Below are 21,098 nucleotides of genomic sequence, written 5' to 3' on the forward strand. Positions count from 1 at the left end.
TTCCGGGCGGGGGGGGGGCGCGGCGCGTGCAGAGGCCTCCCTCTGGCGGTCGGAACCGCTCAGAGCCCAAAAGCCTCCTCGTGACCGACGGGAGCAGCTGACGGGCGGTCACGTGATTCTCAGGGCAGTTGCTGGGAGGTGCAGGTCGCCGGCGACCCCGGTTCCGTGAGTGGCGGGTCCGGGCGGGGGAAGGGGGCGAAGGGAGCTTCGTGCCTGGCTGGGGACCAGGCCCCCCCCCCCCCCGGGGTCTGGCTGGGAGGCTGGAGCGTCCCCCCGTGTGGTGCGGAGAGTCCCGCGTCAGCTCCTCCCTTCCCCCACGCGTCGGTGCCTTAGCGGGCGGCGGGCGTCTCGCTGCCGCGGGGGCCGAGGTCGGGGTCCTGGCTGCCCCTCGCCCGGAGCAGGCGGGTCCAGCCCCACACGTGGGAATCCCTGCGCTGGGGAGAAGCCAGGACCCCGCCGTCTGTGCGCTTTCAATTCAGTTGTAATGATTTGGCTGGTAAAATAAAACACTTAAGATGGATTTTTAAATACAAATCCACATTTTTAATGTAAAACTCTTATGTGGCTTGTTGCTGCTGGCCAAGACTTTTAAGATGCAAAAAGTGTTGTATCAGGAATCTGCACTGTCTCCTGGGGCTTAATATTTGACCTAGACTGCAACTGCAGGGACTGAAATCCAGCAAGACCCTCCAGATCTTTGCGTTCCCTGGGCTACAAGGGTGCACAGAACCTTGCAAGGTAGCAGGATGACTAATTTAAACAGTTGATTAATGTAACCACATCCTCAGTTTTTATAGTATAAAAACTCCCATTTTAATATGGAGTACAAAATGAACAAATTGATTTTGTCCAGAATGTTATTGGAATTGAACATGTAAAAACTTTTTATACAACAAAACAGTATTTGTATACCCAATCTATGAGTAAGATGAATGAAACTATAATTCCATTCAAAATATTTTGAACAGTAGCTGCAATATATAGCGTTGCATTCTGTTTGAGTTTCACTTTGTTGTTTTTGTAACTTTATGCGCTTAAGTGCTGAGTTGATGTAAATGAAGATGGGAAACTATCAAAATTTTTGCAATGGAGGGTGTGTGCAAATACACTTTTGTCATAAAATATTTTGGAACATAAGCCCTTTCAATAGCTTCTCTCTGTCAGAGGTGTTGATTTCTTTAACGTAAAATCTGATTAATCCAGGGTTAGAGTCCTCAGTGAACTGAGCTGGAATCTTATTTTCTAATCCAAAGGTTAACCAGAAATATGTAATAAAAAAGGTCAGACTTTGCACAGCACGTATGGATACTTTGAACTATGATGACTTTATACTGATTTGAACCCAAACAAGTTTCTTCTTACAAGAAGTGTCACAATTGACTGCACACCTTTCTTATTACAGGCCTATAAGCAGGGCCGGCCTTAGGCCGATTCAGCCGATTCCCCAGCATGGGGCCCTGCACCCAGAGAAGCGATGTTTGCGCCGGGAGCACAGCGCATGTGCAGAGAGCCAGGAACACAGCGCTTGCGCAGGCCCTCCAGGCGCAAGGCGCATGCGTCGTGACGTTCCGGGCGCATGCGCCTGGAGGGGCCATGCATGCGTTGTACCCCCAGGGAACTGCGCATGCGTGAGTCCCTGGGAGCACTGCTCATGTGTCGTGACATCTGGGATGCGCAATGCATGCGCCGTGCCGCCGAGGGCCCCACACATGTGCGGCCCCGCCCCCGGAATCGGGCCCTGTGCTCCGTAGAGCCGGCCCTGCCTATAAGGATCAGGAAAGTATGCTAACACTATCTTCCAATTTGCAGTAATGGAACAAGAACAGGATCCTGTTACTCTAGAAGATGCAAACATTAAAGCTATTAAAGAAGAGTTCCAGAAAGCCTTTATGCTAGTCAATAAAGGGCTGAATACAGATGAATTGGGTCAAAAGGAAGAAGCAAGGAACTACTACAAGCAAGGACTTGACCACTTGCTTAGAGGAGTTAGCATTCCATCACAAGGTCCTGAATGTACAGGATCCCAGTGGGACTCTGCCAGACAAATGCAGCAAAAGATGCAAGAAACTTTACAAAATGTTAGAACTCGACTGAATATTCTAGAACAAAATACCCCTGCTATGCAAACCATCACAATGAATATGCCTCAACAGGTGCCCAAGTTATACCCAGTGATACCCACTACTGAAAAGCCAGAAAGGCCCCCTGAGCCAAATTCTCTGATTCCACCATCTGGGCCTCCTGCAGTGAATGAAAATGTTGCAACTACAAGCAAAGGGCAACTTCCAGCTATGAGTCCTTCATCTCCAATAGCTCACTCTCTACCACATGAAGCTCCTCCTGTGTATACTCCTCAAGCTACTGAAGGACACTATACTGTATCTTATGGTACAGACACAGGGGAATTTTCATCAGTTGGAGAGGACTACTATTTAAAATGCAATCAGCCTCCTCCCATTGAAAGTCTAGGAGTAGATGCAGATGAATTGATCCTGATTCCCCAAGGAGTACAGATATTCTTTGTGACTCCTGATGGGCAGGTTAGTGCTCCTTCATACCCCGGATACCTGCGCATTGTGAAGTTCTTGGACACTGATAGTGCAATGGCCCAGAATCGTCCCCCTGCATTTCTTCAGGTAACAATTCTAAAGTTTAATTTTAGAATACATTGCATCTAGTATTAATTTTTGCATATGAGCTACAGTTTTGTAATGAACCATTGTGTTACTATGAAACAACCAGTAGCTAATGGAGGCATGTATATTTATTGTATAGATGCCACTAAAACACACTCTTGTGTCTATAAAGAAATAGCTTTTGTGTCCGTCTGAGAGTTCCAAGACTCTAGATATTTCAGTGGATTTTTTTTAATGGGAATGGGTTGGCTTTTAACACTTTTTGATATTACAGTATTGTTTTTTCCTTTTGTAGATAAATTTGACCTTTTGAATTATATACTGCCATTAACTGAATTAGTGTATGAAAGGTCAGTTTTAAAATGGCTTACATACTTAACTTTCTAGCTGAACGTGTTAGTACAGTTTAGGTGGATAACTGCATGGTTCTGAATTCCAACCTAGTTATGTGAACGAGGGATAGAACAGATTAGGTATCTGAATGTTTAACTATTTAACTGGTAAGCCTTACCCTTAATCAGCACAGTCCCTGCAAGTGGCTGGGGGCCACTCCAGCTCAGTGGCACTCACCCTCTTCCCCCTTAATTGGTTAACCAATTAAATGTGATTTTTACATTCCCAGAACAGATATTTTAGGTTATCTAGTCCACTACCTTGCCAGTGCAGCATTATTTTTTAATATGTTTTTAGTACTGTTTTTCTAGCCTCGTTTCTAAACTTATTCTCTTTGAGATATTCGTTTGGATCTTTTTAGCCTTGTTTACAGGGGGGAAATATTCCCACCATTGTTTCAGGTCCACGAGTGCTAGCAGCCAGTGTTCCCCCTCAGATTTTCCAACCATGAGAGGAGTGGGTTTTGGCTTGTGCACCAATGTTGAGGTCATGTGTGCTGGTTTGGATGTGTGCCACCCTGGCACCCAATTTATGAACACACACATTCCTCGCCACCAGAGCAGACCTCCTCTCCCCCCCACGGCCATGTGGCAGGTGCTGTTCCTGGTCCCAGCCACCAGAACAGGCGCTGGCCACCCAGCAATGTGGCAGCCCCAGCCACCGGAGCAGGCCTGCTCCTTCCCCCCTGCCACGTGACTGAAATAGGTCCCAGCCCCCTGCTCCAGCAGCTCCTTACCACACTGTCTCAACTGACCCCACCTACTGGAGCAGCTGCCTGCCACCCAAGTGTGTCTGTGCAGCTCTCTGAAGGAGGTGGGTGGGAGAAGAATTTTTTGTGCACAGCCATGCAGAAGCACGCCTTAGCAGGAATGAAGAGCTCTACATAGCCCTTTGGCAGCCAGGCCCATTCTTTACACTGTGTCGTGTAAGCCTGCGCTGAATGGATCAGAATGGCAGAGGGACTGTAAATCCAGCACCCGCTTGGCATTATGGTAGGCTCCTTCTTCTGAAGCTGGGATTCCTGGGTCTCAGTAAAAGGTTGCTGTGCTGTACAAGAGCCCTGTGAAAATGAACTGTATTTGTTACTTATTTAACTTTGTTGGTAACCTATCGAGAATGATGTATCCCAATAAACTTTTCAGGATCACTTTGAGGATTTTGTAATAAAACTACATGGGAGCCTTGGAGTCTGATGCTAATCTGTACAGATCCTTCAACAGACATTTCTTTTGGCTTATTTATACAATTAAAGGTACTTGTCATTCTCAGGTTTGTGACTGGCTGTATCCTCTTATGTGCAATCAATCTCCTGTTCTGTGCTGTAATACTGGAGTCTACATGTTCCCTGATGTGATGTCGCAAGTGCCAGGATCCCATGTGGGAGTAGTCCTATCTTCAGAACTCCCAGCGGCAGACAGAGAGCTTTTTGAAGATTTGTTAAAACAGATGTCTGACCTCAGAATCCAGGTAAATTCTAGGGCAGTGGCTTTAAACCAAGGATAAAAGATACAACAGATTATCACTGCATAACAGGTGCAGGTTGAACCTCTATAATCTGGATTTCCCTTGTCTAACAACATCTGTGGTCTGGCATCCATGGGTGCTCCAGGGCTGGAACAGTCACAGGAAAGGCTTTGGGGCCAGCACCCAGCAACTCCTCCCCTGCTCTGCCAGCACTTCTGGAGCACTGCAAATAGCTGATTTGTGATGTTCAAGATTGGGGATTGATAGAAGGAACAGAGAAGGGATTACTTGGGGGAAGAAGCTCTGAAACTTCCTCACTTCTTCCTATGTGCCCCCAATCTGTCAATGCCAGTCCCTCAGCTGCTGCTGGAGCAGAACCCTGCAGCGGAAGGGTCAGCATTGACCTCCCTGGTCTGGCAAATTCCCTAGTTTGGGAATAGCTGGACCAGAGAGGTTCAATTTATATAACTTTGGGGTCTTATGTAACGAAGTTATGTAACCACTTTGTGAGCTGGGCAGAGTAAATGCATTTTACTACAGCCAAATACAAAGTCGTATATTTAGAAACAACTATTGTAGGCAAAATTTAAGGATGGGGGACTACGTGCTGGAAAGCAGTAATGTGAAAGAGGATATTCAAGTGAATGAGTTCCCCAAAACGGCGAATACGATTCTCCAGGCAACTGTTGAATAGAATGGTACCATTATCTCTGCATGCAGTACTGGTGAGACTGTTGCTTGACTACTGTTGAATTTGGCTTACATTTAAAAAAAACATTTAGATGCAACGAGTAGTCCTAGTTCATCAGATGAGCTCATTTGATGAAGTGGGTTTTGCCCACAAAAGCTACCCCTCTGAAAATCAGATGATTTGAGTAGAATGTCAAAAATGGGAAAGCATGCTTTAACAGAAGAGTTTTAAAGAGCTGAATCTACTTAACTTACTGCAGAGAAGGTTGAGACAATAACTTAGCTACAGTCTAAGTACCTATACAGAGAAAAGATAACTGATATTAAAAGGCTCTTTAATTTAGCAGACAAAGAAATAATAACAAGCTCTAATGGGGGTGGAAATTTGAAATTAGAAAAATTCAAATTGGCAAATTCTTAAGTCAGGGTAATTAATCTTTGGAACAGCTTTTCAAAGAAAGTGGTAAGTACGTCATCATTTTAAAGCCTGTAAGTCAAGACTAGTTGCTTTTCTAAAACATGTGCTCTTCTTTTGCCATCAAGACTGCAGCCTCAGTCGTGCTCAAGAAGAATCCAGTCCTATGGCATCTTATGTGCAGGTAGTTCCCTTTGGCCAATGTAAAATCCTGTTAACCTTAATGCAGCACTATCTTGGCCCAAGATCCTGTATGTGAGGCTCTGTAACATTGTCATTACAGAGCAGGAGAAAATAATTTCCTCCTAGTACAGAAATTAATGGGTGACATTCTGTCGTTTGTATTATGCAGAAGTTCAGACTACATATTCATAGTGGTCCTTGAATGGCATTGAAATATTCCATTAATCTGCTAATGTGCCCTGATATGATGATGCAGGTGCCAAAATCTCATGAGGGAGTAGGATTATCGACAGAAGTCGCAACAACTGACAGAGAACATTATGAGAATATGTTAAAACAGATGTCTGACCTCAGAGTCCAGGTAAATTCTAGGGCAGAGTTTTTAAACCAGTGATTTAAAAAATGCAAATTGTTATTGAGTAACCAGTATAATTTTACAGTGTTTAAAGCTGCCAGTGTAGCTTCTGTGGTAGTTTGTGGTCATGGTGGTGTACTCTGCCACAAAAGAAATGCAAAGATGAGTTTTGGCTGTGATTTTGCCCCTTAATCTGAAAGGGCTTTGAAAAACTGCAGAGATTACTCTTGGGAAGGAATTCCTGTTTAAGAAAATATCACAACTCCATTCCGAAATTAGTCTGCTTGTGATGACATGGTAACGTTGAGTAGCACCTCAACACTTGCTGGAAGGATGATGGCAACAGTGAATAGCTGTGGAAGGAATTTAAAATGAAGAACATTCCAAGGTTCTGCTGTGGACTATTTCTTGTATAGTGCTAAGAGTAAGTCAGCCTGTATGGAGGTCAAGGACCAGTGGAGAAGAGGCTGAGTATGAAAATGTTAAGGCATTTTAAAGAAATATGATTAATTTATGAAAAATCACAATTAAGAAAGAGAAAATAGAGTCCCTCAATTATAATGTGGTGTGTAAAATCTCACTTATAGTAATTTTCTCAAAATGTTAGCCTTCCAACAAGTATTTTTAGAGGTCGTAATACTGGGAGAACAAGATGCCTGTTATCTGCAAATTCAAAATGTTATCAGATTATTGGTTTTGTTCTGGACAATGGTGTAAATTATTTAGAGCCCACAATATACTTAGTGTTGTTCAGTATATACAAATAGCAAATCCCTGTTTTGAAGAGCTTGTATTCTAACAGAATGACATGCAAAACATGGGAAGATGACTTAAAAGGAAAGATTTTTTTCATCTTTTTAATTAGAAATCACTGTTTCTGTGACATAAGTAGTAGGTATAGTGGCTTGGCAAATTGTGAGGACATTCTTTCCATAGACAGCAAAATACAAGGGAAATATAAGGGAATACAAGGGAAAGGGGTGGGAAGGAAACAAAAGGGACATCAAGCCTGATGTAAATCATAGAACAGAGGGTCAAAAGGGATACACAGCAAGAGACAGACTTGTGATGTGGGGGATTCAAGAAGGGATATTTCCTCTTGTAATAATACATACGCTCAAATTTAGTAATTTAATTATAATTGCAAACAGTATTTACTAGGAAAGCAAAACTTTTTTTTTAATACTTTATAATCTGGTGGTTTTGGTTTAATGCTAAAAATATGCTATTTATTATATGTTGTTGTGTATTTGTCAGGGGTAAATTTGTCATCAGTGTCCATGATCAGTTCCCAGTGTATGATGATAATGTATTTTTCATCTGCCCGTAGTAACCCATTCCCTGATCTTGCAAATACTTTCTCCTTTCTTCTTTCTGCTCACCAAGTCACCTAATATTTGTTGCTGAGAGAGTCCACTTGAGATCTTTTGTTAAAATAAAATTTAGGAAGAGATGCAAATATTTATTGGTTTTCTGTAATGACTGGCTGATCATACTTGTGAGCGATCGCAGAGTTCTAAATGATTTATTTCATTGAGAAGGGACTGTTTTTCAATTTCAAGAATTCTGAGCAATATGCTGAAATAGGATTTGAGTGAAGCTTTTTTTAGAAGAGCGCATTTATCTTTAACTTTGCTCTTTGTTGGCAACCAACTTTTAAGACCATTTTAAGTGTTTTATCAAATCAAAAATAAATATTCATAGACTACTAGAACTGGAAGGGACCTCGAGGTCATCTAGTCCAGTCCCCTACCCTCACGGCAGGACAAAGCGCTGTCTAGACCATCCCTGAAAGATGTCTGTCTAACCTTTCTTAAATATCTCCAGAGATGGAGATTCCACAACCTCCCATGGCAATTTATTCCCGTGCTTAACCACTCTGACACAGTTTTTCCTGATGTCCAACCCAAACCTCCCTTGCTGCAATTTAAGCCTATTGCTTCTTGTTTTCTCCTTAGAGGCCAAGGAGAACAGTTTTTTTTCTCTCTCTCCTCCTTGTAATATGCATTTAGATACTTGAAAACCGCTATCATGTCCCCTCTCAGTCTTCTCTTTTGTAAAGTAAACAAGCCCAGTTCTTTCAGCTTTCCCTCATAGATCATGTTTTCTAGACCTTTAATAATTTTTGTTGCTTTTCTCTAGACCTTCTCTGATTCTTCTACCTCTTTCTTTAAACAAACTAGGGTCTGTAATGTTAACAATTTAGTTAAATACTTTTTTATACAGTACAAATGAGGACATAATTAACAACTATATGCAATGTCATGTCTTACAAAACCTCTTATAGAGGCAGCAGGAGGGGGCAGGGAGCGACTAGCCTTCACATCCCTTATCTCAGCTGCTGTTAATGAGGACCACCCAAGTCCATAAATAGGACAACTTGGTAGCTTGCTAAATACTGTATTTTCATGAATATATATTTCATCCCTTAGCCTTTAGAAGCTTCAAGTGATGTGATTAACCTGGCTCAGACTGTACGCATCCAACCACAGCCTGAAGGAGAAGAGAGAGAGAAAGAGTTACCTGAGTGGAGTGAGAAAGTAGCCCATGGAATCTTGACAGGTACTACCAAAATTAGGGATTTATTTCACATAATTGTTCTACCAATACTGTTAATACTATGTTTTGATTTTGGGTGACAAGCTCACCAAAGGGAGTTAGGCACCTAAATCTGGCGGGGGAGCATTTGCTTTCCTTCTCTCAGCAGTCATAGCCATGTATTCTCTCCAAGGCATAGGAGTTACCTGGACTTGAACCCTGGTCTCCTATGTCCTAGGTGAGTGCCCTAATCACTGGACTGTCGAGTCAGTGTCTTTCTCTGGCCTAATAAATATTTATTTTATACTAGGGATGTTAACTACCATGTATTTGTGTAAACATATAACCGCTGAAAAATTTAGTTACATGCAGGGCTCGACAAATAATGCAATCTACTTGTCCGTGGCGAGTAGATTGCAACCCAGAAGAGCCGGGTTCGGGTGATCTGCGCATGCGCAGATCGCCAGACAGCGCGGCTTGCCGTGGTTCCGTGAGCCCTGGTTACATGTATACATAGGAGGGGCAGCTAACTCTGTGGAACGAGTTAAGCACGCGGAGTCAGCTTGAAAGCCATTACCTGCGTGTACTGGCTCCTGCCTGCATTCCTTTCCCCTCATCCCACCCCACCCCATGCTGTTGCCTCTATCAGAGGCTCTCTGCATGTGGCAACTCTACAGGAGGCAGCAAGGAGCGGGGAGGTGGCTCTATGGAGCTGATACAGAGGTAGCATGGGGGGGGTAGTTAGGATTAAACAATCAACTCAGACTAATCTGTTAATCTTATCATCGACTACATACTAACATCCCTGTTTTATACAAAGTGGAACAGCTTCAGTAACAAAAACTGAGATCCCCACGCCAGACCACCACATAGCCAAGTGGTTAGGGCCCACACCTGGTCAGGAGGGGACTGGGGGTGAAGTTCCTGCTCCTCTGGCAGAGTAGGGATTTAGACATGGATCTTCCATATCCTGAGTGAGTTATCTAACCAGGTATACAGTATAAGAGGGACATTACTATCGCCTCTGTTTTGTGTATGGCATGCCTACTGGATCAAGCCCGAAGACTCGATGACCTCTCGAGGTCCCTTCCAGTCCTAGTATTCTATGATTCTATACCCTGTCAAAAAAAACAAGCAGGTAATACAAACAATAGAGAAAAAGACAAAACAATAAAGAAATGAGGGTTTCACAACCATAACTATTGCAAAGTGATTTGTCAGAATGCTATTAAACTAGGCTTTCTTGAACCATCTTAAGATCTGTTTCTATCTGGTATTAATGGGTGCTATTAGGACAAGAGCTCCTTAGATATAACATTGTTTTAGTCAAAACAAGGAGTCCAGTGGCACTTTTAAAGACTAAAGATTTATTAGAGAATGGGAGCATAAGCTTTTGTGAGCTACAACTCCCTTCCTTGGGTGCTTAAGAGAAAGAGAGGCAAAAAAGAGATGGAAGTGTGACACAGTACAAATTAAATCAGAATGGACGTGGATAATCTCCAACAGTGGTGAAGTTGTTTTAATGTAATTTTAGATGGAATGTGAGGATGTGACTTCCTGCTTCCTGGCTAATGGCTGCTGCTCTCATAATATGGCTGAAGACGAAGGCTGTAGGCCTTACAATATGGTCACAGGAGAAGTCCTTGTCCTTACTACTTGCTTATGGGACAAGTTCAGCTGCCCTTGAATGACTCAGTACTGCTTTTTCCTGGAGAATGCAGAAAATAGTTGGGGGCAATTGTTTCTCTACTCCCATGGTTTTCTCCTGTGGTTCCTATCTCCTGTTCAAGTGTGTGTGTAAGAGGCTGGCAGAAAAGTTAATGGTGACATGTGGGCTGTATTGCATCCAGAATGCTAATGATCCCCTGCTCTTTATCACATAGATGCTGGAGCAGTCTAGGTCAACAGTGGGCAATCTAAACTAGAGAGTGGGCCACATGAGTGGCCGTCTATCTCAGTGGCCCACAAAATTGTCATGACAAAGACAATCTTCTGGGGTAGGGTAGTTTTGCTAACTTGTGGGCCTAGAGTTTGCAGTGTGTGCCAATTGAACCATAGCAGCACCTTGAATTGGCTGCAGAGAGGTGGCGTATGGCTCTGTCAATGTTGTGTGCAGTCAGTATGCACTTCAGTTCACATGTCCTTGCTTTATATGTGTGTCACTTTAGTAATACCAGTAGAGGAGGAAAAACTACACAAATGGAAACCAGCAGAATCTGGCAATCCTGCATGTGGACAATGGTAAACACTCTTGGCCACATATAGAATGCCATTAGGCTGCATATTGCCCTCGGGCTGCAGGTTACCTCACTACTAGTCTGTATGAAATGCAGGTTGATGGGAGTTAAAAAGTATGACTGAAATCAGACAAGATGGAGATAATATGGTGGCTATGGGAAGCCAAAGACTAAGGGAGTACTGCTGCCACTTGCAATATAGCTGTATAAGTTAGGTATGTTAGGAGGAGGAGGAGGAAGGAGAAAATACCACCAGGAGTCCAGTCTGTAAATACTACATATAAGTTAATTATTTTTTATTTTGAAGGAGCATCCTGGTTGAGTTGGAGTTTGGTCAAGGGAGCAGAATATACTGGCAAAGCAATACACAAAGGAGCTTCCAAATTGCGAGAACACATTCAACCAGAAGAAAAACCTTTGGAAGTAAATCCAACTGTAGCAAAGGGGCTTCATGTAGCAAAACAAGCTACTGGAGGAGCTGTAAAAGTCAGCCGATTTTTAGGTAAGACAATCTAATCTACAAAAAATATGTATCGAATGTGCATACAGTAGACACCCTAGTTGCTTGGGTTTCTGAAGTGCAGGAACCAAGATGAGTTAATAAACTGACCTAACTTACAAATCAGTTAAGGTTACTCCTGGTTATCTTTAGTGTAAGATTAGAATTAGCCCCAAAGTGTGACACTATATTTCTGTGGTTCTCAAACTTTTTGGCGCATGGCCCATCTGTCTCAATGCAAATCTTCCCTTGTGTAGTGTCAGAGGGATGTCGGGGGGTAGCCATGTTAGTCTATAAGGTGCCACAGGACTTCTCGTTTCCCTTGTGTAGTAGGGCAGCGATGTATTACATTTAAGATTCACTGGTGTGGCATTCTGACAGGTCTCCTGCTCCATCAGTGATGATAAAACAATTGGCTGCATGCGTTATCGTATGCTCCCTCAATATATCAAGCCAGCATTGCACAGGTAGCTAACATAATAGACTTTGTGAGAGCACCCAAAGACCATAGACTTAGATAAGATACGAAGGCAGCTGAGTCAGGTTTATTGTTGAACAAAGTACATTAGTAGTTGTCAGTAGCCAGATGATCTTCAAGCCCCAATGCATTTGTACCCGTGACAATGGATTTGACTCAGTTAATAGTATGGATTTTACTATTCCCTCTAGGCTGGACAAAGAGTTAAGTTGAAGTACTCCAACATTTATAGAAAGAGAGAAACAATTTATGATACACACCTTATGTATCATCTTATGCATTAATGACACATTTGGTAGCTCCACTTGTACTTTCCTTCAGAGCATTCTTATTCACCACCTGTTACGTCTTCACTCCTGTTGTTTCAAACTATCCAGGACCCCCAACCTTCACTGATGTGGCCCCCAACTGAGACATTTCATTCCTCTGGTGTTCCAGCTCCACAGGGCAAGGAGGAGGGACAGGGAGGACTGAGGTTCAGAGCTTCCCATAGGCCAGATTTACTCTTCTGGGGTTAGTGGATTTTGTAGACACCCTGGGGAAGGGACAAAAATGAGGGACAGTGCTGCCAGCAAGTGGAATAGGGATGGGGATGCAGGATGTGGTGTGCAGAAGGGAGTGAGGGTGCAAGGTAGGGTGCAGGAGCAAGCTGGGAATAAGGTGTCTGGCTATGGGAGAAGCGCAGGAGTGGGGGTGGTTCAAAGGGGTGAGGGTGCGGGGTCTGGGCATGAAGGGAATTTACCTGCCTTTGTGTGCTGCTCCCAGTCACTATGCCCAAATTGGAGCAGTGGGGAAAGCCTTCAGGCAGTGGGTCCATGTGCTGCTATTCCCCTCATCCGGGGAAGAGGGGGGAGTAGCAGTTAGCAGAGCCGGAAGTTGCATCCGCTTCTGGCTCGACTTCTTCCCCACAAGGCTTGGGATTCCCCCTCCCCTCTGTGGGAAGCCACTTCTGGCGCTCCAACCTTGCAAGAGGGAGAGAGGGGCAGGAGGCAGGAGTGCCTGCACAGTCTCCCTGCTGTGGTGGGAGAAGGAAGGCTGGAGGAAGGGAGAGGCTAAGCTTGAGCTGCAGACCACCTGGAAGGCAGCTGCGGATCACTAGTGGTCTGCAGACTGGAGTTTGAGAACCACTGTGTATTTGGCCTTTTGAGAGCAAGTTTTTTTCCCCGAGCCCAAAGATCAAGCCTATTGCTTTGATATATTTCTGCAATCTTAAATGTACTTTAAAATGTTAGATTGGCATTTCCATGTTGAATTAAATGGCTAAAACTTTGTTTGTTTAGGCATTAATGATAGGTTTTCCCTGAACTCAGCTGTTCAGTCTCTGCAACTATTAAAATACTACATTGTACTGGTACTTCTGTATTTCTTCAAACCTAGGGTATAAAATTAGGCTTCTAAATTTCATACTTTAAACATTTCAGTAGAAGTGACCTAGTCTTCAGAGTTGCTGAACAGCCCCAGTGCCTATTAGCTTCATTTTTTTTATTATTTGTATTATTATGGTAGTGCCTTTATGACCCAGTGAGTTAGATATTACATAGCCACCTGGAAGAGCTGGTTACTTAAGAGACAATATGTGTCCTCCTGACCAGCTTACAACTTTCTAAATGAGACTGAGTTATGGCAAGGAGGTAGTCCCAATTTACAGATAGAAAACTGAGTCACTGAGAGTTGCCCCAGACTGAGTTTGTTGATGTTTCTCAAAGTGAGCTGCGGGCCCACTTTAAGAAACACTGGTCTGTAGCGGGGTGGGCAATAATTTTTGATGGGGAAGGGCACTCCAAGAATTTGAAAGTGGTTGAGTGCTGCACTCTTCCATGATGTTAATGGAGAAGGTGCGGGATCTGAGATGGAGGTTAGGTGTAGAAGGGAGCTTGGGGTAAGGCATTGGGGTGCAGGAGGCAGTATGGTTTCTGGAAGGGAGTTTGGGTAAAGGAGGTGGTTGTGACCTGGGGCACTGGACTAAGGTGCAGGAGGTTGGGTTGTGAGCTAGGGCAGAAGGGGATTATGGTCTGGTGCAGGGGATTGGAGTGCTAGATCTGGGAGGGGATATGGGTGCAGGAGGGGGGCAGAGGATTTGGGTATGTGGAGAAGGGGGCAGGAGTGGGGAGCAGAGGGGTTGGGGACGAGAGGGGTTGGGATGCCGGAGGCAGGCTCTGGCCAGGAGACTTACCAGCCAGAAGCCCAGCAGTTTCTGAAGCTGCCTGCCTGCCTGGCCTGGCCTGGCCTGCTCCCACACAGGCTATAGCCCTGTGCTCTGTGAGTAACTCCAGAGAGGAGGCGGAGGGGTGTGGTACTTCATGGCAACCTGTTATTCAAACAGGCAGCTCCCACTGGCCAGTTGGATTGTACTGGGGGCAGAAGCAGCACCTGAACCTTCCTCCCCTCCAGGCTCACAGATTTTTAAAGAGAAACTGCCTGACAGCCACATTTGAGTAGCATGCAGGTGGGGCGAGGCAAGCAGGGAGACTGCCTGGGGCTTCCTGCAGTGTCCACAGGTCTGATCTGGTGGCTTGGTGGACTGGATTTGGCCTGCGGGACATTTTGCCCAGGCCTAGTCAATAGGCTAGTTTACACTAGAAGTGCTACATTGGTACGGCTGCACTATTTGATGCTCTACATTAGGCTGACAGGAGAAAACTCCTCCATCAACATAATTACTCCATCTCCACAAGAGTCAGGAGCTATGTCTCTAGGAGAGCAACTTCTGCCAATGTAGCACTGTCCACACTGGTGCTTAGTTTGGCATAATTTGCATCACTCAGGAGGGTTTTTTCCCCCACACATTTCTGAGTGATGTAAGTTATAACATAAGTGGTAGTGTAGACCTGCTGTAGGACAGAATTAGGAAATTAACTTGTATCTTGATTTCATGTCTTAACCACAAGACCATCCTTCCTCTCTTTTTTTTTTTTTTTTTTTAATGGGAGCCAGGGCTGCTTAGCATCTCTGAAAATCAAATCTCTTCTATTTGTGCCTAAATATGAATTTAGAAGCCTATCTGTCTCATGAATGGAATAAAATTGCAATGTTGGTGTAGATTTAATAGAACTTTGAATTTGATGAACCAAATACTCCCCCTTCCCCATTTATCAAGAACTTTGAGTCCTATTCTGAATACTTTTTTGTGTGTTTAGTTGATGGAGTGTGTTCAATAGCAAGCACTGTTGGAAAAGAGTTAGCCCCACATGTGAAGAAGCATGGGAGCAAATTGGTTCCAGACTCCCTTAAGAAAGACAAAGATGGAAAATCCACTTTTGATGGTGCCATGGTTGTAGCAGCAAGTGGAGTTCAAGGTAACAAAACAACTTCTAAATACATGCTGTAAGCTACATGACTGTCATTTTTGCAGAGCTTTGGCTTAAACTGATTATATTTTACAGGGTTTTCAACAGTATGGCAAGGTTTGGAATGTGCAGCAAAATGCATTGCTAAAAGTGTTTCAACCGAGACTGTTCACACTGTGAAGCACAAGTAAGATACATTTTTATCAGCTTTATAACCAGTTTGTCTCCTACAATATACTGGAGTATGTATGAACTATAGCAAACACATGTCTGCTAATTAAACTTCTAGATTTTACAAGTTATAGTAAGCCTTGCTGTACAGGATAAAATCTCTGCACTAGATATAAAGTAAATGATTTTTCTTGCAAGTGAACAGTGTCAGGCATGCCCTCTACCTAAATCTGATTATGTAACTAAGTGTCCCTGACAGATTCATTATTTTTTAGCTTTGTGATCTAAATTAGTACAGCTTTGAAAGACGCATCTAGAAATCCCATTCAGATTTTGACGTGTGTATTTCAACATCATTATTTATGGGGAGAAAAAAGCTTAAACAATCCTGTGTTTAACTAAAATACTTCTCACTTGTAATCACTTCTAACTCTTGAGTCTTCACTGCTTTAGTTTACCAAAGTTCGTCATCTTTATCTAAAGATTTGTTAATCTAATATACAATTAAGGAATTTCAGCTACAAATAGGTGTAAAGGAGAACATAAAAGGGGACTTACAGAAGCAAACTTAAAATATAGGCCTCAGCAGTAGATATTGAGCGGAGCATTTAAAGTTAAAGTGGAAATGTTGCCAGACACAAGTAGGAGGGAAAAGCAATATAGGGATTTAGGAGATTGTAATTCTCATCTGTTCAGATAATTTCTACCAGATTTTCTTTCCTTCATGTAGTATAACAAAGAGGATATATGAATAGGAATGTTGAAAAGATGGTGATGGAGATGAGAGAGCAGGTGGTTATCTGGTAAACAACATAATTGGCATAGTCAGAACTGGAAGGTTCAGTAAAGGTACTTGTGTCAGTGGAGTCAGTGACAGATACCAGCAGCAGCAGCCAGATAAGTGGTACATGTAAATACAAACAGAAGCAGCTAAGGCAATGAGCAGACCAACAATGTGGAATAGAAATCACTAGTGAAAAGTTTAAGTTCTTTGGTGGTGCATTTCAGATTGGAAGCTGTGAATGTACTCTTGGAATGCTTTTTTGGGGAAAAAGGAAACAGGCTGATAGGTCTTTTTTATAAGTAGCTAAAAAAAGTATGAAGTCTTATTGCGCGCTGAGCAGAATTCCATGCTTCCTATAGGCAAGCAAATCATTAGCTTTATCTTGTATACAGTGTTTTTAAATGAGCTTTTCTGTACTCCCCACCTTGTAGAATGAAGTAATTTTGTTTATAAATATCTGCAAGAACTTCGGTTGAAATATTAGCATATATTGCTATTTGCAGCTCTAGAGATTGGGCATGTCTGAGAAACATGCTTATAGGTGGAAGTAATCATCCATTTCATCAGGGCGTTTATTGTGTATTTGCTCCATGCATTATTTTAGAAAAGTCTGACTGACTACCGTATTTTCCGGCGTATAAGGCGACTGGGCGTATAAGACAACCCCCTAATTTTTTAGTTAAAAGATAGGGTTTCGTCTTATACCCCAGCGCCCCTCTGCCTCCTTTGCTCCCGGTGTCCCTGGTCTGCTGGAGACGGTCCCCAGCAGACCAGAGGCACCGGGAGCAAAGCCGCAGCAGCGGCGGGGTCCCGCCACCGCTTCGGCTTTGCTCCCGGTGCCTCTGGTCTGCTGGGGACCGTCTCCAGCAGACCAGGGACACCGGGAGCAAAGCCTCTGAGGACGCCCCGGCGCGCCTGGGATGCCCCGCCACCGGCTTCCCCCGAGGCTTTGCAAAGCCGCATACCCGGCGTATAAGACTACCCCCGATTTTGGGGGGATGTTTTTTAACATCAAAAGTCGTCTTATACGCCGGAAAATACGGTAATCAAAACAGCATTACTGTTATCTGGCTGTCTAATGCTATCTTGCTCCTAATGGACTGACATGCTTATTAGAAATAAGTAGCTGGAGAAGCTGTATTAGTACTCTGCTGCCATTTAAAACCAAATTAATGTTTGTTTTTATTTTAGATATAAAAATAGAAAACATGGAGATCAGCTGTCAACAGCCACTAAGAATGACAAGCAATAAGTAACTAAATTTTGCAGTTAATTAAAACTTACAGAATTTGATAATTGAGCATTCCCCCATCTCTTGCATTTGACTATTACAAGAGCTCTTTTTACGCTGATTTCAGTTTAGGTGGCAAAACTGTTTTCTATAAGAAACAGTAAATTTTAGCATAATGGACATTTAAAGGACACTGTCAGGTTTCCACCAAACGACAGGTGCTCCAGACTTGAATGTAATTGCAGAACTACTAGCTCTGTTTGGGTTCAAGTGAAGTGGATTCTAAGTACTTAGGTTTTTATACTGGTGTCCCTCAATTTAGTATCTGAGTGCATCTTGACACATTTTAAAACACAAACCCTCTCAGTTGAGGCACTGTGTAAAATTTTGAGCTGGGGTGAAGAATCAGTTTATCAAATCTTGTAATTTAGGGTTTAGGAAGAAAGCTATATTGATTAATCCTGTCAGTGCAGCTACTTTTTGCAGTGATACTGCAGCAATGTGTGAAGGGTGAAATAACTAATCAAACTGGCAAATATTTACTCCTTTTTGGTGGCAACTAATTCTGTGATCTTCAAATGAAAGCATAATCATATTTAAGGCTGCTACTCTGTCAGAATATTTAATGAATATTCCAAGTTGGTTTCAGTGCTAGGTCTAGCCCTCTAATCAGGGCTGCTCTGTTAGGAGAACCGAAGTCTGAGTCCTTATCTAATACTAACACTGCCTCTGCCCTCCAAAAAAATATTCTGGAGACCATTTAGACCCAGGATGTCCAACACGCTAGCTATTAGCCTCATATGGCTATTTGGCTGGCTGAGGGTACGTCTAGACTACAGAGTTTTGTCGACAAAAGTGGACTTTTGTCGACAAAACTATACAGGCAGTCCCCGGGTTACGTAGAAGATAGGGACTGTAGGTTTGTTCTTAAGTTGAATTTGTATGTAAGTCGGAACTGGTACATATTGTAGGGGAAACTCTAGCCAAACATTTCTCCAGAGCTCAGTTTTATTCTCCCACACCTCACTTCCCTCAGTCCTTTATTCTCAAGCTGAGGTGTCTGCTGAGAAAAGCCGCTCCGCGTTTCCCTGGTCTGCTGGGGGGGGAGTAGGCGCGCGCTAGCTTCGCGTCTCCCTGGTCTGCTGGGGGGAAGCAGCTAGTGCGGGGTTGCCTCACCCCGTTTGTAAGTAGGGATCCGATGTAAGTCGGATCCATGTAACCCGGGGACTGCCTGTACCTGCATCTACACTACCACTGAGTTCTGTCGACATAACGTCAACAGAACTCAGCAGTTTTGTCGACGCTAGTAAACCTCATTTTACGAGGCATAACGCCTTCTGTCGACAGAACTCTGTCGACAGAAGGTGTTATTGCATGTAGGGTTGTGTCTAGACTACAGGGTTTTGTCGACAAAGCAGCTTGCTTTTTCGACAGAACTGAATGTGTCTAGACGCTCTTTGTCGACAAAAGTTTTGTCGACAGATACTGTCGACAAAATCCTGTAGTCTAGATGTACCCCGAGTGTGACTGATTTCAGAATTGGTTGGACACCACAGATTTAGACACTGGTCCTCTGTGCTGGGCCTTGTAGGAGGTTCAGCTTGGAAGTTAAAGCAAAGGTGGCTTAGCACAGCTGGAATTTGGGGGTCATCAAGACTATTTCTGGCTTGCTCTTAGTTTTGTACATGGCTACAATGTCCCACGGGGCTGTGTGGCAACTTGGAACAGCCATTCCCCCGTGTTGATCAAATACAAAAATGTGTTATGCTAGCCCTATACTGTTGGAGAAATTTCTATATAGAGAGATGTGGTTGCTTATCTGCCCACTTAAGCTATAGAAGCACTGTAAAGGGGCATGAATACAGCCCATGACTGAGGCCTGTGTGTGAGTACTGGACTAATACCTCCCTTTCCCAGAATCTTCTGAAACCAGGAAACCATATAGGAAGATCTTCTGACTGAGGCTTCCTGACTAGTAGAAGTCCTTTTCCTATTGTTCTGTCTCCAATATATATCCCATTTTCTTTATTCACGCCTGAAAGGGGACAGTCAGATTTTTCATCCCTCAATACTACTACTGCAGAAAGAGAAAAGGACAGAGTAGTAGTTGGTATTCTAGCACTTTTGAAGAAAAAGTTAAGTGATTAATAAGCCTTGTGACAAATTAGCAGCCATAATTGAAATGAATTTTAGCAATTTGTAATGTAACTGTTTGTAAGTTCTGCCAAACTTGATCTGGGTTCTTTCCTGGGCTATGCATAACCCTTGCTTTGGGAGTGAAGATTTCAAGAGGGGTGAATTGCTACAATCCATTGTACCTGCGTGCTTGTGAAGACTCAGTATTGAAACACATTTAGAACAATGTGGGTGTGGAGATTTGCACAAGTGAAATTGAGTGGATAAATAACCTCATTTGTATTAAACTTTAAAAAGTATGCTCATATCTACAAATGTTTCCTCAGGTATGGGGATGATGCAGGCCATGCTACAGACAATGCTATGAATTCTGCAATCAATGTTGGTGTGACAGCATTTAATATTGACAACATCGGTGTCAAAGCTATAGTGAAGAAAACTGCTAAAGAGACTGGTTATGCTGTGCTGGATGAATATAAAGTACTAGAAAAGAAGGAGAAAAAAGATGGAAGATAACTTCCCAGAACCTTAAATGTTAACTCACACTATGGATATAACTTAATGGGATAAAGTAGTGGGATAATGCTTATCTATAATTTAAATATTTTTCTAATTATCTTTGTTACTAAAATTAGTTCTTTACATACTTGAGAACTAGTCATTTTCCTGAGTTGAAAATACCCTTCATTCTGCATTTCTGCAATCATGCATAAGTATGACCACCTGAAGGATATAGATTCAGAATTACACATAATACATTCAAAAGAAAAATCTCCATAATCTGAATTTATAACCACTATTTTTTCAAAATGTAAAGTGGAAAAGTATCTGAATAGTAAAATGAATGAGTATTTTTGTAACACTAAAGAAAAAGGGTTTTTAGATTAAATCTTGTATAGGGTTCATAGTTAATTCCACTTTTAATTATTATGGTTAATGAATTTACCAAGGCAGAATTGTCTCATCTAATTATATGCACTAAAATTAGTTTTGGGTTCCATTCTTTCATTTCCAAAGACTAGAAAAATTCCTTTAGGACAGCTAACACTTAAATAGCAGCTGAGCTAATGACCAAAGTCATCTGAAAAGAAAAAGCCTCAGGTAGCCTCCCTCCTTTAAGGTTGAATGCTTTTCAGAATATTTATGCAAACCAAAGATGTAAAGTGGTGTTTATGGTGACCAGTACCCTCTGTACAAGAGAGACCTCAGAAAATATCAGAATGCTCACAAGTTGGCCATAAAGTTAATTCAACAATTCTGTGAATTCTGATGGGGTGGGAGGAGAAGGAAGTAATTCAGTGTTATAGGGGAAACAAATTCTGTGACTATAAGGCTGAGACTATCTAAAGTAAAATTATTGTATAAAGCTTTCACTGATATTTATATACTCCATACCTTTTCACAGATTACTTTAGAAAGATTTGTATTATAGTGTAGCAGTGGATATGGCTGCCCTCTAATGGAATATCAGGGTATTTGCTTCTGTCTACTTCAGTATCTAGTATTAAATGCCAATTCTGACTAAAGTGAGCTTTCAGTCTTGATATGGACATGAACACAATAGACAATAAAATTCTGAAAAAAAATCCCAATGAATGTAA

The 21,098-nt window shown here is 42.7% G+C and overlaps 1 protein-coding gene across 5 annotated transcripts; it reads left to right on the forward strand.

Annotated features, from left to right (window-relative positions):
* The first annotated feature begins 9 nt into the window (after positions 1–9).
* Positions 10–21,089, forward strand: SPART (spartin). 5 transcript variants are annotated; one of them, XM_075919165.2, is made up of 10 exons: positions 10–165; positions 667–738; positions 1,810–2,636; positions 4,299–4,496; positions 6,038–6,142; positions 8,569–8,698; positions 11,219–11,413; positions 15,026–15,184; positions 15,272–15,362; positions 19,824–21,089. In XM_075919165.2, the coding sequence occupies exons 3-10, from the start codon at positions 1,812–1,814 to the stop codon at positions 20,011–20,013; spliced, it is 1,893 nt and encodes a 630-aa protein (XP_075775280.1). In that variant the 5' UTR covers positions 10–165; positions 667–738; positions 1,810–1,811; the 3' UTR covers positions 20,014–21,089. The 5 variants fall into 5 exon arrangements, with proteins under 5 accessions (XP_075775280.1, XP_025039116.1, XP_006120608.1 ...); XM_025183331.3 differs by lacking the exon at positions 667–738 and adding an exon at positions 17,322–17,382 and having other exon boundaries at positions 11–165; positions 19,824–19,963; XM_006120546.5 differs by lacking the exon at positions 667–738 and having other exon boundaries at positions 11–165.
* Positions 21,090–21,098: the final 9 nt, after the last annotated feature.

Source organism: Pelodiscus sinensis, chromosome 1 (assembly GCF_052426305.1).
Source record: "Pelodiscus sinensis isolate ZL-2025 chromosome 1, ASM5242630v1, whole genome shotgun sequence".
In the NCBI taxonomy this organism is placed as follows: domain Eukaryota; kingdom Metazoa; phylum Chordata; order Testudines; family Trionychidae; genus Pelodiscus; species Pelodiscus sinensis.

Coding starts and splice junctions, on each gene's coding strand:
- SPART (XM_075919165.2), top strand. CDS start 1,812: ATGGAACAAGAACAGGATCCTGTTACTCTAGAAGATGCAAACATTAAA. Junction 8,699..11,218: donor AGCCCATGGAATCTTGACAG/GTACTACCAAAA, acceptor TTTATTTTGAAG/GAGCATCCTGGTTGAGTTGG. Junction 11,414..15,025: donor AAAAGTCAGCCGATTTTTAG/GTAAGACAATCT, acceptor TTGTGTGTTTAG/TTGATGGAGTGTGTTCAATA.